Genomic DNA, 17,840 nt, shown 5'->3' with positions numbered 1-17,840 from the left:
GGTATGAGCTTTCTTTGCACACGAAAGCTCATACTAATGACAAACTTAGTTGGTCTCTAAGGTGCTACTGGAAGGAATTTTTTTATTTTGTTTCTTCCTTTAGAGATGTAAAACAGTGAATAGTCTTTTGACTTTCAGCCAAAAATTTTTTCCATGTGATTTAGTACTCAGAAGTGGTGGTGGTTTGGGAGCATTGTTGGCCTTGAAGAATTGAGGAAAAAAGCAAGTGTACAACTTTTTATACATGTTAAAGGGGCTTGCTTCTCAGTAAACCTCTATGGAGCTTAAAGGTAAAGGTAAAGGACCCATTGGGTCCAGTTGCGGACGACTCTGGAGTTGCGGCGCTCATCTCGCTTTATTGGCCGAGGGAGCTGGTGTACAGCTTCTGGCTCCATGGAGCTTAGGCCTAGGTAAATCTGAATGCATGTAATATCTGTTTGCTAAATCCTTGACTATATTTAGAGAGTCTAAATACACACACACAAAAGCTCATACCTTGAACGCTTATATTTAGTTGATCTTCAAGGTGCCACTGGAATTATTTTAAAAAAGATTTTTTCATCGTTTATATTTAGGGAAGGCTTTTGTAGTTTTTTTAATTTCACACTCTTTGTAGTTGTGCTTACAACAGATACTTTATGTCTCTCAAACATGTTTATATAATTTTTATTAATAAATATCCTAACATCAACCCTGAATATTAGTGGGCAACACCATGCATAGTAGCCGCTAATGCTTGCAAATATACAAATGAAGTATTTAATTTTTATCAACAGGTGGTGATTTAAAACAATTATTTCTGTATTTTGAAAAAAATACATTAACTTTTGCCAATCCTCAATATCTGACAAACAGTTCTTGTTTTTAAAGACATATTAAATAAAGAATTGGGCTGTATATATATTTTCCTCTGGTAGGTCCAGTTCACAAGTAATGCAAAACCATGGCTTAGCAATAGAATACAAACCACAGCAAACCTCAAGCTTGTGTTCTCTCTCTTCTCTGGGGTGTCCAAGTGATCAGAGCTTTCTGCTTTTGTTTTAGATTAGTTTAGTACATCTGAATCCAAAAAAGTGGTTAATTGTAGCTATGGTAAATGAAAACATGTCAGCTTCATAAACTATGGCTTGAATTTGGCTGATTTCCATCCACCATATTTCAGATAAATGCAATTTTTCCGGGTTTTGGAGAGCACAGTAAATTGTGATTCATCTAAACAGAAACAAAAGCTTTTGAACTCTTCCTTGGAGCTGTACTAAAAGAAGAAACGGGAGCTCAAACCTGAGGCTCACCCATGCTCATTCTTCTAACACTAAACTTTGGTTTAGCCAGCCCAATGCCTCAGTCTAAGAACTGTTACATAGATACTAAAATGTAATTTAAAATCTTTGTTATTTATGTACATTCAGAGACTTCATAGGTGCTTCAAGAACTATTCCATTGACCATCATGACATTTCCACATGCACAAAGGGGTATTGACATTTTTTAGAGTGATTACAAATTAAAAGTTATTGCTTGCTATACACATCAGATTTCTGTACATGAGTGAGCTTTTATACAGATAACATCAACCAAATATTGGTTTGCAAAGACAGTTCTAAAATAAGAGCAATTTATCCTGGATAAACTAACTTCCATCAATGCTTGTATTAACAGGGATAAGGTCTGGTTGATTCATCTTCCCTCCTCTTAGTGCACAATGGTAGTTTTACAAAGTGTGCAAGATTTTTTTTCAGTGCATGTTTACAACACTTGCATTTATATCAAGTAGTAAAATGAAGTTTGAAGAGCACAGTCTGTGGTGTAGTGACATCTGCAACTGCAAGTTCTTGGCCATCAACAAGTCCAAGTTCTGTATCAAGAAAAAAGTTATAAGCACAGCATTTCAGTCACTTTTTGCATGTATGGAAAATGTGCAACTGACAATTGACTCAGAACAGGAGGAAATAAAACATTTTCTGTTATGAGACAAAATAGTAAAAATGATTATTTTGCTTTTAGGAGAACAATTGCCCAGGTATTGGTGTGAAAACATTACAGCTATCAATTTGGACCAGTGTACAAAGAAATGAACAAATTATTCTGCACACCCAACAGCATTTTGGACTCTGAGCAGTATGTTTGTTTCCAGTGGTTCTTGTGGTTAGAATGGAAGTTATATTACAGCTTTACTCAAAAGAACAATCAGCTAGTATTGAAAGAATCATCTTTATGTTTCTTATTTTCATGAAAACTAGTGTAGGGAGGCAGGAGTCAGCACCTTTATGCACAGATTTTAAGACTTGCACATCTCAAAGTATTTGCTTTTGTCCCTTGAAACTTAACTATGCATGGAAGAAACTTTTGGGGAACTATTAACTCAAGTTTCCGCCCACCTCCTATATACTGTATCAACATACAAATACATCTGACATTGTACAAAGTCAATTTGTTTCATTCAGCTTTCTATTCCCCTAAGCACTATTTCAAGGTTTATAATACCTTTTAAAGTCTTTGAAAGGTTCGGCCTTGTTCGTTCTTCAATAGAAGCTACTGACTGGGGAAAAGAGGACATAAACAGAGTTATTTTTTGCTTAAAATATATATATGCACACACACAAATAACTTCTAAGTATGTATTAGTCACCTGTATATAAAGGGTTTTATTTTTTCCATACATGGTGGCTGTTATTGCAGGAGATTTCATTTGTCTGTGCAAAAGAAACAACAGTAATATTTTTTTAGAAACAAGTATCACCATCCTTAATCTGCTAGGAATGTGTTTTCGGCAAGATATAGGTTTGTATTAATCAAAGTCCTACTCAGAGTAGACACCGTGAAATTAATAACCCTACGTTAGTCATGCCCATTAATGCCAGTGGGTCTACTCTGAGTAGGACTAATGTTGAATACTACCCATAGATCATACCATATTAATTTAATACTTACAATGAAGCATTATTTGTCAAATAATCCAAGACTTCTTGAAGTTTAGCCGACGGAGAAAATTCAATGTTTTGAGGGACCTGACTGCAAGCCAGACAGTTCTCCTACAAAGCAGTAAATGAAATAGTCAATATGGTTTAAAATGTAAATTAATCACTGTCATTTAATTCAAGTTATCAAAATCTCATCTAAAGTATACAAGGAATTATTTGCAAATGAAAAATTATACACTTTCACTGAAGTTGGTAGGTACTGGCCTGCAGTGTTTAGTGCAGTTTTTAAAAAGATGAATATGAACATTTAAGACATTTCTGCAGTATTACTGAATTATGTCATCAAATATGAAATGCCTAGTACTTCAATGACTTGAACATTCCTTCTGTAGTAAAAAAAATAGCAGCTTATCCCTGAATTCAAGTCTCCCTTTTCAAAAGAGAGTGTGTGTGTTTGCGCTCAGAGTTCATTCAAATGTAAGTTTTCTTTAAAAGAAAGCACTCACATCCTAAATATATATTTTTTAAACCTGATAGTATACATGGAATAAATCAAGAATCAATGCTAGTGCAGCAGATTCGGACCAATAAATCTATTAATATATTAATAGTGATTGTTTGACAGGCGAGGTGTGAAGTCATCATTCAGGAAGTCATCATTCTACTCAAGTACCGGTACTTTGCTTCCAATAGCAGGGAAGCGACAAATGGGAGGGCAGGGGTGTTCAAATGACAAAATAAAAAAACTAGCATTATTTATTACAAAAACATTCCTCCTCTTTTTTTATACAAATAATAAATAACATACAAAAAATAAGAGTCCCACACACAAATCCAATTTTCCACTTAAAATTCATCCTCAGGTGGTCGTCTGCATTAAGTGAGGGGCAAGCATGAGGTGAGAGGCAAGCATGAGGATGGAAAATGTAGCTTCTTCCCTGGTCCACACATTATCGTCTCCTCTTTTCTATGAAATTGAATGAAAATGTCTGCAGTGGGAGCCTGTTCTACCGCATAGATTTGTGGAAACTGTAGTCTTCCAACATGCAGAGACAGTGATGGAAGTAGTGCACTTGTACCTAGTCTCCTCCCTTGCATGTTGAATTAATAAAAGCGACAAACACTTGCTGAAGTCTCCTTTTTTCAGGTTAACTCATAAATGCTTTAAAATAATTTATATGTCCTTAAAACAAGGGTCTGGTGGGCCTCTTTAAGGACTGTGCTCTACAGTTGAAGAAGTCCTACTATCAAGGAAGTCCAGGTTTTATTTTCTAAGCATATGCATGGAGCAGAGTCTCTCCCATGTACCATAATAGCCAAGAGTTTCATAAGGAGAAAATGCTTCCTAAGGTATGTGAAACCTGAACACCATGAACAAGGGTCATAAGTACCACCAGCAACTTGAGTGAGCATGAGAGCGTCAGATAGTTGGCTTAGTTTACAAAGTATTAGTATTATATTTTCAGCGAGAGAAGTTCCATTATGACTCAAGCATTCAATAACAGCTAAGAAAAAAATTATGTGGCAATACCAACCTTCTTTTCGGCTTCAAATGTGTATGTGTACAGTCCATCCACATCATTGAATACCAAATAGTTGTTCAGAGGCATGTATGCACTGTAATGAAAAATATGTTAGCATTCATAAGCAACTAGTGTACTACAAATATTTAATTCGGAAACAAGTTACCTTGTGGCTAATTTAAAGACTTCAGTGGCACATACAGCTAGAGAAAGAAAGAAAGAGATAAACAACTAAAATTACTTGAAAATTAGAGGAAAGTACGGATCAAACATTGTACTTGTGGAACAAGGAAAAGAATCTGCAGGTTTTGTGTTCAAAGTCTCCTAGAAGCTAAAGTATATGGTGAAATGTAATTATCTGAAGCAAATCTAGAATTACTATATGGAATTAAATGGAGTCAGAATATTAAACCCTTTATTGCCAGATTCTGATTTACCTATAACTCCCACCTCAAGGTGCCTTCCTAAAGATTCAGCACCTTAGAAATATTGCTGGACAGCTGTGGCAAATTCCCTTCTAGCAGCTTAATTTAAAGCTTATTAGAAGTAAATACCATTGGTTATTTCAATGTGATTTACTAATAATTTTGCCAAGGACTGCACTCTTAGGCTGCAATCTTATACATATTTACTAGGGAGACAGTATAACTGTCCTTAATTAGACTTACTACTGGGAAGATATCCATAGGATTGCTCTGTCAAGTCCCCACCCCCCTTGTATATTTAAGCTAGTTCGTTACATTCAGCCTAAATAAAGAGAAGAACAGGAAGACATGGTTTTCAGCTTGGATCTCCAAAACTATTCTTACAGATGTTATTAGGGAACAATTTTTAAAAAATTGCATTACTGTACCTGCGATGACAGCATTTGTAGAAGCTACAGCTGGAATGATGCGCTTTACAACCCCTGCATTGAGAGAAGCAACATCACAAACTTTTATGTTATTTCTACTTTTAACAGTTGGAAACACAATTCAAGGAGAGTATCTACAGTATTTTGTAGTAGTATGGTCACCACCTCAACCAACACAGAATAGGGCAAACTAAAGCTAGACATGTCATTATCATTACAGTTTCCCAAAAACCAAAAAGGATCCACAGAACAGATGGCTTCTGCCGTATCTTACCTTGTGTGAGCCTGTATGTAAGCCCTTTAATATTAAACTGTGCTGCCCTTTCTAAAGACTTTTCAAAAATCCACTGTATGTGCTCAGGATCATCTCCATCTAATGCAACACCTTCTGCAAAAAGAAAGAAAGAAAGGTTTTTACAGCTAAAGGATGAAATGGTTCTTCATAACTGCAAATTACAGTCATACCTCGGGTTGATTACGCTGCGGTTTGTGTACTTTCAGCTTAAGAATGAGGCGGACCCGGAAGTGTTTACTTCCAGTTTCCACCGCGTGCACATGCACAGAAGCGTCGCTCAGGCTGTGTACTTTTCGGGGTGCAAACGGAAACGGGTTGAGTACGCAACCCGAGGTACCACTGTATACCTACTTGGGTGGGGTCTCAAAAAGAGAGAAGTGACTAATATAAAATATGAAATTTGAAAAGGGATAGGTTTATTATTAAAGAGATTTCTGAAAAAAGAAGTATAAATAAGAGAATCATAAAGAATAACAGCCAGAAGTAAGAGGAACTCAATCATGACTCCCAAGTCATATTGCACAAGACAAGTGAAATATGCCAGGATTATTATGTTATTCAGCTTTGTGTTTTGACAAAGGTTCAGTGGTAATATATTACCTCCAAAAGGTTGTTCCTTGGGCCACTGCAGTATCCTGACATATTCAATGCAATGTTCTGGTAGCCGAGGCATTGAAGCAATTGTACACATAGGAAAATTTACCTAGAGAGAATGGATAAGGTGTTTCAACATGAATGTTGAAGTGGCATGCCTGGCTATAAAGTATTTGCTCTATTTAGTTACCTGTGGTGGATAAAGTTCAAGTGTACAATCAATACAAGCTGTCATGCCAGGAATAATCACGCGAGCATTTCCTTTAAAGCCTTCAGTTCCTCCATCAATCAAAGGTATAATGGAACTTGGATCCAACACCCCATTTTCATGGTTTAAAAGTGAAATCTAAGGAGAGCAAAGAAGAGCATTATGGCCATTTCCTCTAACCTCAACCCTCACCCTTCATAATATCCAAACTGAACAGCCGTTAGTGTATTATTCAGCAGGACTTGCTGAACCTGAGTTGCCTGAAATAATTGCTGCATTAACTGTCCTGCATTTTTTTGCTCTGTGGAATGTGGTGGCAGTCCTCATTAAAGTACCTCAACTTCCAAAATCAGCTCAAAATTATTTCTGCGCAACACATTTATGGGCATATTTCAGGAGCCTGAGGGCACAGATAGCCATGAAACTTTCTGTCACAACTGAAATACAAGACCTTCAAAAGCAGCAGGGCTTTATTAAAAGGCTACAGCTGCAGAGAGCCATGCTTTGCATTTCAAGTGTTCTCCCTTTTGTTTACCACATCCAATATGAAGTTGAAAAAAAGCACGTGTCTCCTGTGGCAGAGCAATATATTGCAAATGCACATACCACAAAAGCAAAAGCAAATTTTACAAAGACACTATTGGTTACAATCCTCCCTCTAGCCTCAAAACAAGTCCCACATTCAGGGAGGGTTTCAGCAGTACATGACTTAATAGTGCCTATATTTTGCAACAACTAAGTAACTTTACTTCCTAGATATTTACCAGCATGCCATTTATCCATCTTCTTGCAATTATTGAATCCAAGCCACATACAATTATATGAAATTCTGGAAGAAAACATAAATATTGTTATGCACACTTAATACTTCCCTCGCTTTTCAGCATTGTTAGGATATTTTTCTATTGTTTTGTACATAAAGACAGTTTATTAGTTGAGCGTTCTGTTTGTTGTATTTTCTCTTTCCTTTAAAGGAAAGGATAGTAATGTTCTTTAACTAATTGGGGGGTAACCCACAAGTCATTATCTTCACAACAGCACACTTAGTTACTTACGTCTATAGAAAGTGTCGTCTAGATCTTGAATTTTTTTGTAATGTCTGAAAAGATATACAGTAAAGGAATTCTCTTGTGGCAGTTACTTGGCCTAAACACAAATACCCTTGCCTAATTTGGTATGCATGCCACTGTCCAACATAAAATGGCTTACTATGGCCCCTAACTTCCTCAAAATTGTCTCTTTAAGAATAGCTTGAAGTTATTAAAACAGCACCTTTTTTGGGAATGAACCTGTCTGACTGTTTACTGATTGTTCCAACACCACTGGAGGAGGACTGATGTCACACTTGTGCCTTTTCCACAACCATCTCATTGATCACTGTGGGAAACAGCAACTTCGTTGTTTAGTTGTTTAGTCGTGTCCGACTCTTCGTGACCCCATGGACCATAGCACGCCAGGCACTCCTGTCTTCCACTGCCTCCCGTAGTTTGGTACTGAACTAGATAGGCTTTTTTGGTCTGATCCAGCAGGCAACTTTTCTGCAACTTTTCCTCCATCCCACAATGCCTCTGAAATCTCTGTAAACTTAAGATGTTATTACTGTATCCAAGCTGGGACAGATGAAGCCTAAAATCAGGGGGAAACCCATACCTGGTAAATCTCTCTCAGCATCTGTGTACACACAAGTGTAGGTGATGTGGATGAGTAAGGATCCATTTTCTGAATACTTAGGCTAATGTAGGAAATGCATTTAAATCTAAAAATTTAAAAATGCAGTAAGTTTTATGCACTTCATTAGAAACATGGCCAGTTCAAGGGGTTCCAATGTGCTCACATTTGTGAACAGGCAAAGCAGGTTTTGGTATCACCGAACCCTCAGAGGGCATTTTAGAAAGATTTACTACTAAGACACTTGTAGTCTTAGGTTTCACTGTCAACTTTGTACATAAACTCAGATTTCAAAGATAGCATTATTATATATTATCACTGGAACGATCATCAATATCCACTATGTTTTAAATTGTTTGATCGTCTATCAGGCAGAAATTGAAAAAGGCCAGCTAATATATAAATAAAACACAATCCACACATGCACCCAGGATAGCATGTCTACAGAAGCCAGTTTAAAGAGGGAAAGAACACACAATGCATATTCATGTTGAAGGTTGGGTGGCAGGGGCAGGAAATCATTGGACTTCAACTAACACTGCAAAATGGTTTTGATGGTAAAGGCAAGGGGACTGCTATCCAACTCTGGAAACATTCAATGCTTTTGCTATTTCTGAAGAAACCCATTAGTCTATTTTATTCAATGATTAATCTATGGACTAAAGGGGAAAAAGGGGGGGAAAGGGGGCAAATGCAGGTGACTGTGGACATGAGAATAAATTGAATCCTTTTCTTCATAAAAGGATACGGTACAACAGCACAATTGGGAATTCGGCTGTTTAGAAATTCAGCAGCAACTTCTGCTTTTGGCCGTCCAACATCTTTAGGTCTGCAAAAAACAATATTTGTTAGGAAACTAAATCTGTTACGCTTATCCATTTTGCCTTACACAGAATCATGGGAGGTTAACTACGAGCTCTGTTGCAATGCTAGTTTAAAGCAGGAAAGGCATGATTCAGAGGAGTACACGGTGAGCTCCTTATAGACAAGGATCTCAGTTCCCATTTTTCAAAGGTACCGTCTTTCCCACATTTTAAGACACCGTCTTATCACTTTTTTTCCTCAAAAAAACACTGGGTGGCTTATTTTCAGGGAATGTCTTACCGGTATTTTTATTACATCAGGAGCAGTGTCCCTCTTTCTCCCTGTCTCCCTGCGGGGCAGGACTCTTGACTGAAAGAAAATGACGGGCAACAGCCACCACCAAGCTCCATGAGAGGGAGTCTGAGGGAAGGGAGGTGTGTGCATCGCTGGCCCAGCCCTCTCTCCCCGGCCCTGGGATGTTCGTGAGGGAGGGAAGGAGCTCCTCCGAAGGGCTGCTCTCTCTCTCTCCCCTCCCAGGTGGGGACTCACTTAATAGCAATCTGCTACACTGGAGCTTCTTAAATTTAAACCAGTACTGTATAATGGAATCTATCTGTGTGATGCAGTCGTAGCAGTAGCCTATACTAAAGCAAATAAGGATCTCTACCAGCCAGCCAACTGCCCAAGACTTAAGAGCGAAAGTTCCAACAATGTAGCACTTTGTAGCACTGATAGCAAAGAGGCTACCGGCTGAGATACTGTACAAAACAAAGAAGCCAGCTGAGCAGCAATTAAGATGGTAAATGGTAGCAATTAAGTAGCAATTGAGCCAGCAGAAAGCGGGGTGAGATAATCTGCTGGTCCTAACAACCCGTCCGTGTTTCTCTTACCCACAAAATGTTAACTTTTGTGTAGGGTGTAGGGCAGTGTTTAGCAGCTCCTAAACATCGAGAAGGGGAAAGTCCTTAATCCCCAAGGCAAGGACTGCGCCACCGGCAGCGATCCCGGTACCGGTACAAATCCTTAAAGGGGAAGCTCTACAGACAAGCAATGGAAAGAAAAAAGAATCCTCACTTTTTAAAAGGCTATTAAAAGGGGGAAAGGTGGGGGGAAGCGAGAGGTGGGCTGTGTGTGTGTGAGAGAGAGAGAGGGGGGGGGAGAGAGAGACGCGCACACAGAGTCTCTCCCTAAAGGGGAAGGCAGCGTCTTCAATCGCCCCTCTTTTTTCCCTCGTGCTTTCATCTTCTCCCCACCGCAAATGCCACTTTTCTCCTCTTCACCAAGCAAGCAGAGCTCACACAGCCTAGCTAAAAAAAAAATATTTTGGAATCCTTTTACAGGTATTTTAAAAAATGCTTACAGAAACAGGAGGGGGAATCACGAGGCTGCAGGAACGGCTCTACGGTGCATTTTTACAAGCTTTTAAAAGAAATACGTGTCTTTGGAGCGACAGTAAAATGGGGAGAGATTTTTATGGGGGAGAGTTGGCTGGCGGGAGGGGGGAAGGGTCTATCACTATGTCTTATTTTCGGGTTATGGCTTATATCGCGCAACTGCTTAGAAATCCTGCTATGTCTTATATTATGGCTACGTCTTAAAAAGGGGGAAACACGGTATCTCCACCCACTGGTATGGAAAATTCAGAAGTGGCTTCTGATGCAGAACAAGTAACTGGTGTGAAAAAATAATAATAAAGCACACATATGTGAAGGGGCACTTGAGATAGTGGGTTCTTATTTGTAAAAATGCCATATAATCGGCAGTGGGGTTTTTTCACACGCTCCATCTGAGATACAACTATTTGACAGATGGGAGACTAGTCCTGACACACAACCCCAGTGTTTCTCTCGCTATCTCCCATATTTGAAAACACCACAAGGTTGAAATGTGTGTTTTGTTTTTTCCTTTTGAAGAAAAAACATGTTATAGTGGCAAGTCAGAAGGAAGAGGCAGGGAAAGAAGCAGGCAAGTGACAGCAGTAGTAAGTTAGCACTAGAGCAAGCAGACTTTATTTGGAAAGTTGGTGGGGTAAGAGTGAAATGCTAATTTACTATTAGGAATGCGACAGCATACATCCTTCTTGAAAAATATTCAACTCCCTGAATTCTGTTTTAAAGGAAATCTTACTGAAATAAATGAAGATTTCTGGAAAATGAGAGCCAGAGTTTGCAGTTTATTCTCAACAGGAAATGTATGACTTACCGAAACAAAAATTGCCTGTTCAGGTTAGATACATCAATGGTGTCCATGTCAATGACATGAATCTGCCTAAAACCAGACAATGCCTGCAGAGATAAAGAGATCAGGGTTACATTTACTATTAGAAATGTTTGGACATATTTACTGTGTGCAGTAATCATATCGCAGTGAGAAAAGAAAGATAAGATTGCTTAATTTAACTGGTTCTTTTGTGCAAGATTCCTTTTTTGTGCAGTATTTTAACCAATGCACATATATTTATCAGTAACCTTTAAGGAGTGTGGGGGGTATATCAGCTGAAAACTGCATCAAAGGGAGCATGTTCAAATCCCAAAAAAAACTGTCCAAGTTAACTCAGAAGACAGGCAAAGTGGGACCCATGATAGAGAAAAATAATCAAAGAGAATGGAAGACACCTGCGCATCCTGACTGATGTCATCTCTGGTCTAATTACCTGCCATGCAATTCGGAGTAGAAGAAAAGTAAGGTGTCACACAAAAGAGCAGAACATTTTAATTACTGGGCACATAACCAGGTTCTGAACTGCCATTACGAGACACATTTGTGCTTAAGAGATACAGCTTCTAAAAGCAAACCCTGTAAAGTTACTATGGTTTCTACTTGTCCCCCATTTCTTCCATCATATTGTTTTTTCATTATGCATCTAAGTCCAAATATCTGCAGACGACAAGATATAGCAGTAATGTATTCAAAGCTCTCCCTATGGTTAAACCTTATGCGTGACATCCATCCTCAGCAGTTCCATGTAGTTCCTATATGCTTTAAAGGGTATCTAGAGGAAGGGCAAATTCCACTTACAAAATCAAAAGTCTACCGCACAAGTGGGACACCACTATTGGCTGTCACCCTATAAGTTTATGGGTACATTTTGGGAGTTGTCTCTTACCATTACAACAGCTAAAGCACAGTCTACATAATTGTGCTCATAAACTAATGGAGATGTTCCAGAATCAGGAATGAATCTAATATCTGCCTTGGTGAGGCAAATCAGGTTTAAAAAAATCCTCATTATTGCTTGCTGCCTTGTTAGTAAGAATAATTTGTTGGCTTTGTTTTTGGACAGGATTTATTCTTCATCAGACTCAAGTTACAGCAAAAGTAAAGAAAACTTTGCAAAAGTAAACAGTACTGTATTCCAAATATATTGGAAGTACCTCTGAGATGATTACTTCATTTTTCGTAAGTTTATGCAGATCTATAGATTACGGTACTGTACTGAATTGACTGTGTGTTGAGCATGTATTTGTGTCTGTGTGATTTTGTATTTGCTGTAGTTTGTGTATGCAAACTTGCTACAATCTAGCTGAAGAACTGAAGAAGTGTGCATGCACACGAAAGAACTGAAGAAGTGTGCATGCACACGAAAGCTCATACCAAAATATAAACTTAGTTGGTCTTTAAGGTGCTACTGAAGGAATTTTTTTATTTTGCTTCGACTCAGACCAACACGGCTACCTACCTGTAACTACAATCTAGCTGTTAAAGTAGAAACATGTTAACATGTTTTATATGAGGTGGATGAGGGATCAAACTAATCACATAACCCTTTGACTTCTCAGCGTGTAGAGCAAAAAGCTAGGCAACATTATTTTCTCAGTGAACAGCACAGGCTATCAAGAAATAAAAATGAAATTGTTACCAGATTTTTGAGGAGTTCACATCCTAATCCTCCTGCTCCAATAACTAGAACTTTACACGTATTTAAGAGAAAGTCAAGGGGCTGCAAAGAACCGAGACAGACAAACAGTTGTTGAAAACAGAATAACCAATATCATCACAGAACTTATTGTAATGCAGTAAAATATTTCAACATTGTGAAAATATAGTTCATTGTAAATCAGAATTTGCCTTTTGCCATTCAAGTTAAATTTGATTAGTACAGATAAACCAGCATTGCCACTTAAGTTATTTCAAGCTTGTTAAGACATGTGTTGTTTGTTTAAAATCAAATCAAAGTGTATACAAGAACAGAGATTGCAATGGCACAGCATTGAACTACATGGTTTATATAGATATATATTTCTGCCAGTTGAAAGTCTTTAAGCCTGACTATGGAAACACAGTGCCTGCAGCTGGCCTGCTGCCACCTGCAGAGACAACATCTAATCAATGTGCACATGTTAACCTATGTCTATGCCACTGGAGATCACATGAAATTCAATGGGTCTCACTTCCACATAAGCATACACAGGACTGCAAGAATACAGGAGAATTTCCCCGATTACTTTTAGCCAGAACTAAAAAGGTCAGATGCCTGGGTAGAGACAAGTGGGAAGAAATAGCATGCAAGGTTTTTTTTTTGGGGGGGGGGGGTTAAGTGCACAGCCCCATAGCTGCTTGCCATCCCCTGAACCAGGGTGGCATTACCCCTGCATCAGGTCTATTCTGCATATATTTTAAAACTCAAGTTATAAAAATTAGGAAATATGACATCAATCCAAAACAAGTATATATGGCAAACCCAAAACAAATAGGTAATTCATCATTATCTCACCAAATTTTACTTCAAATAGTTCCCATGTTGAACTCCAGTGGTGTCTGTCCATCAAATGGACTTCTGTTGCATGACAGGACTTCCCCTTCTCCTCCCTCCTGCAGCCCCTTGTACATGTCCAAAATTTGCTCCAGATGTCTGGGGAACCTTTAAAACAGGGGTGCATGGAGCTGCACAAGGGAGGATAGGAAGGAAAGTTTGCATGTGCAATACTGCCAAATTTCTTATTGTATACATCAAAGCTTCAAGTGCCCTACATGACTTTTAGCATCCAAACTATAATTTATGCAAGACTACATCAGTCGTGCAGAAAATTAGTTGGTTAATTGCAAAAGTTTGCAGCCTTGCTCATTTTTAATTAATGAAGTGCAAACAAAAGAACAGTTCACAACAGCATCACAATACTACAAACATTTGTATTTAAAATAACTGTTTCTCACTTGAGTGCCTGGCTCGAAATCAGGGTGTGTGAAAGGTCCAGATCGCTCGAGGAACTTCTTTACATGGTTCCAGCGACCTTCCCAGTCTCCATTGTCCCCACACCCACCATCAACAGCCATTCTGCACAGAACATAGAAATTCAGCTGCAAAAAACCAATGGATAAACACACACACACACACACACACTACAAACTTAAACTTTTGGGACTCTGCTGGCTACTAGACAATGGGTCTAGTGCAGTCATAGGCAACCTTGGCTCACCAGATGTTTTGGAACTACAACTCCCATGATCCCTAGCCAGCAGGGCCAGTGGTCAGGGATCATGGGAGTTGTAGTTCCAAAACATCTGGAGAGCCAAGGTTGCCTATGCCTGGTCTAGTGCCTAAGTCATGCATAGAGAGGACACACTGAAAACAATGAGACTTAAATTACTCATATTTTAAGCCCCATTATTTTCAGTGAGTCTACTCCAAGCATGTCTAGATTTCGATCCAACCCATTAATAATACATCTATTTACAATAAACAAACAGATATGTACTTAAATTGCTATATGTGATTAGTTATGAATATATATTTATATTTATATATATATATATATATATATATATATATATATATATATATATATATAAAACACAGACTGAATATTCAGATTTTCTTTTACTTGGAAAAAGAGTACACCAAGCAGTGTTTTTAAAAATAAGATGTTATTAGTATTCTTAAAGAACAAATATTAACAACAGACAGCTATTTCTGCCTCAATCTACTGAATATGCAGTAGATATAATGCTAGGGTAGCTAACCTATGGCCATACATAAGTTGCTGAACTATGTCTCCCATCATTCCTGACCAATAGCTATGCTAGTTGTGGTTGAGGAGTGTTGGGAGTCCAGTATCATGTGGAGGGCCCCAGGATTCCCTCCTGGATTAAGGGATAAGAACACAAAAAGCAAATCAAGTGTTTCATTAAATTGATGTTTTGATGGGATGTTTTTATGTGGAATATATATGGAAGATTAGCGTACTTCTGACAATAAAAGAGGAAACAACATGAGTACTGTAACTGATACACATCCATTGGCAATTCATTTCTGTGAACCCTGTAGCTTGTTACAAGCAGTTATCTACATTTTAAACACAAAACTCACTTTTTAACAAATTGAAAGGGAGTCATTTGCTTCTCCAAATGTCAGATCCTTTTCATTTACAGGACTACATGTTAACAGTGAATTGGGTAGCAAATGTTTGAATTTTGCCTGATACAACATAACATCCAGTTTCAATTTCTATCCTATGTACAATTTTACTTTCACATTATACAGATCCCCGAGTCCCTTTAAAATACCAAAATCCAACCATTTAAATGTTTAGATGTGCACTGCGAGATATAAATTTCATATGTATACTTGAGATGTTTTAGTGTTTTTCGCTATCCAAACCATGGCTGTTACCCAATAGGGCTTAATAGAGAGGTGAAGTTATTGACACATCAGCAGGCCTGCCCATGCACACCAGCCTGGAGTGGGTGCAGAGATGCTATTATGTGGCAGCAGTGGGATTGGCTCAGTATCTAACAGATCTCAGACCAGCTTGGTCCCTTCCCCTTGCTGTTTCAGGGCTTTCTACTTGCTACTACTGGCTGCCCGTAGAACTCTGCCTGTAGGGCCAGGCAGAGGAAATCCAACCCTTCCTGTCTATCGGGTGCAAAAAGGGAGGCTGGATTGCACATTTAGCTTTACTGCAGTTTTAATTTCCTATAACCTGTCCTGAAAACCAGTTTAAGGGCAGAGTGTAATAAAATAAATAAAACATGATGCCGTGTGGTCTAAAAAGTCACATCTCAACAAAACTGCCATTTGTGCAAAACTGCGGTTTACAATACTGTTTATATTGTTTCTAAGTAGTGCATTCATATTTACATACCATTCCTACACCTTTCTATTTGCAATTAAAGTCCACTGAGTTCAATCAGCCTTACCCTCAACTAAGCATGAATTAAATTATACCCTACAGTAGCCAACCTGATGCCCTCCAGATATTGAGGAAGTCATCCAAAAGATCCAGAGGACACCACATTGGCTATGGCTTACATCCAACGTTGCCTTAAGATAAGGCATTCTAGCACAACTGATCTTTCCCTTCTGTTCTCCCAGAAAGCTCACCAAAAGATCAGGGAGTACAAAATATTATGGGCTGTGCCATCTGGGGCTCTGGGGGGGAAGGGGGAAATTCCCCTAAACTGGATAGAGTAATTTAATTTATGCATCTCTGGTTACAAGCTTACAAACTTTACATTTCAAACAACTGTATGGAATAATTTCCTAGTCACATTCCTTACTGTCATATTTTAGTTTTGCTTGCCATTTTATATGCAAAAACTCCTGATTTTTACAAAGGAATCCCCATTAACATTCACTCATGCAATATACTGTAAGCAGTTCAGCAATTTGCAATACATTATTACCCAAGCAGCTTGTGCATTTCCCATCAAAATGTGCATTACCCACGATCTCTTTGAAGAGACCCTAATCCCTGTAAAGACTTGCAGCGACCCTTTAAGGACCTGCCACACTGAAATGCATCTTAGTGCAAGTTCCAATTATGGACCAGTTGATCTTCGCAAAAGATAGGATTCCACCACACCTGCTGAGTCTGCATAGCCCTCATTTCACTGCTCAGATTTGGGCTCGCTCAACACTTGCTCTGCACACACACAAAAACCTGTCCCGCATATGGAAAACTATCAAGGAAAAGGCTAGGTTTCTGTAGGCAGAGAGTCACAATGCTACTATTTATGCAGAGCAACATGAAGCCACATGAGCAGCCTAAGGTGGGGTGTGATGCTGATCAACTCTCATCAGCATCAGCCAACATGCCCAGTCATAATAAGAGCTGCAGCCCAGCAACATCTGGCCAGCCCCACACTGGCTACCCCTGGTTTGAGGCAGAAGATTGGCACCTGAGGGAAGAACCTAGGCGCATAGAGAGCCAGGCTGCAGGTGCTTTTGATAATTCACACATACTTGCTTTTCTCATATCTATATCTATATGGGGAGCCTGCCACACACTCCCAGTTCAGTGGCCCCTCGCCCACCTGTGCGGCCTCCCTCCATCCTCTGCCCCCTAAACCCAGCACTGACCCCATCTCTCTCTGCCTCTCTCCCGCTAGCCGCCGCTCCTCTAGCCTCCTTCTTTTCTTCTCCCTATAAAAGAGAGAGAGAATAAAAGAAGGGTCAGTCGCCGACCGGGTCAGGCTCGGGGCTCGCGCGCTCCCGCCACGACTTGGGCGCGGGGGGAGGGGGACAGGGCAGAGGCTGAGGGGGCGCAGCTCCCCGCCAGCCCCCTCCCAGGAAGAAGCGGCGGCGGCGAAGGCAGCCAAGCGCGTGGGGGCGGGGGGTGGGGAGGAGGCAGGTACTTACGGCTCCTCAACATCCGCCATAGCTGAGCCTCTTTCCTCCTGTCCTCTCCTTCCAACGGCTCGCCCACAATGCACCGCGACCGGAAGTTCCGAGCCGGGTTCCCACTCGTCCTCGCTGAGGCGATTCGCGCTTCTCCTGAGGGGAGGGCGGAGGAGGAGGAGGAGGCAGAGAGGCCTTGCTTCCGGTTTCCGTTAGAGCCGGTCGCTTTTAAAAACACGCGCACAGAGGCCAAATTCACGAGGGGCCCGCCCAGTCCAGCCTCCTGTTCTCGCCGTGGGTTGAGCGAGTGCCGGGACTAGGCTGTGGGTTCGAATTTCCCCTACTCGGCCATGCTCACCGGGTGTGACCCTGGGCCTGTCGCCTGCTCTCGGCCTAAGCTGCCTCACAGGGTTGTTGT

General features: G+C 39.8%; 1 protein-coding gene across 4 annotated transcripts; it reads right to left on the bottom strand.

Moving 5' to 3' along the window:
- Nucleotides 1–650: 650 nt before the first annotated feature.
- Nucleotides 651–17,515, bottom strand: UBA3 (ubiquitin like modifier activating enzyme 3). Of its 4 annotated transcripts, none has more exons than XM_088662431.1 (18): nucleotides 17,444–17,515; nucleotides 17,165–17,227; nucleotides 14,020–14,163; nucleotides 12,725–12,805; nucleotides 11,068–11,150; nucleotides 8,810–8,890; nucleotides 7,449–7,492; nucleotides 7,158–7,222; nucleotides 6,376–6,531; nucleotides 6,192–6,294; nucleotides 5,571–5,684; nucleotides 5,297–5,350; nucleotides 4,610–4,646; nucleotides 4,456–4,537; nucleotides 2,931–3,031; nucleotides 2,629–2,692; nucleotides 2,484–2,538; nucleotides 651–1,854 (listed from the first exon to the last, which is right to left on the bottom strand). In XM_088662431.1, exons 3-18 carry the CDS (start codon nucleotides 14,137–14,139, stop codon nucleotides 1,766–1,768), a joined length of 1,329 nt encoding a protein of 442 aa, XP_088518557.1. In that variant the 5' UTR covers nucleotides 14,140–14,163; nucleotides 17,165–17,227; nucleotides 17,444–17,515; the 3' UTR covers nucleotides 651–1,765. The 4 variants fall into 4 exon arrangements, with proteins under 4 accessions (XP_088518557.1, XP_034962571.1, XP_034962574.1 ...); XM_035106680.3 differs by having other exon boundaries at nucleotides 14,020–14,140; XM_035106683.3 differs by lacking the exon at nucleotides 17,165–17,227.
- Between the last annotated feature and the right edge of the window lie 325 nt (nucleotides 17,516–17,840).

This window comes from Zootoca vivipara, chromosome 2 (genome assembly GCF_965207765.1).
Source record: "Zootoca vivipara chromosome 2, rZooViv2.hap1.1, whole genome shotgun sequence".
NCBI lineage: Eukaryota > Metazoa > Chordata > Lepidosauria > Squamata > Lacertidae > Zootoca > Zootoca vivipara.
The sequence above is the reverse complement of the archived record's forward strand: the minus strand, read 5'-3'. Positions and strand labels throughout refer to the sequence as shown.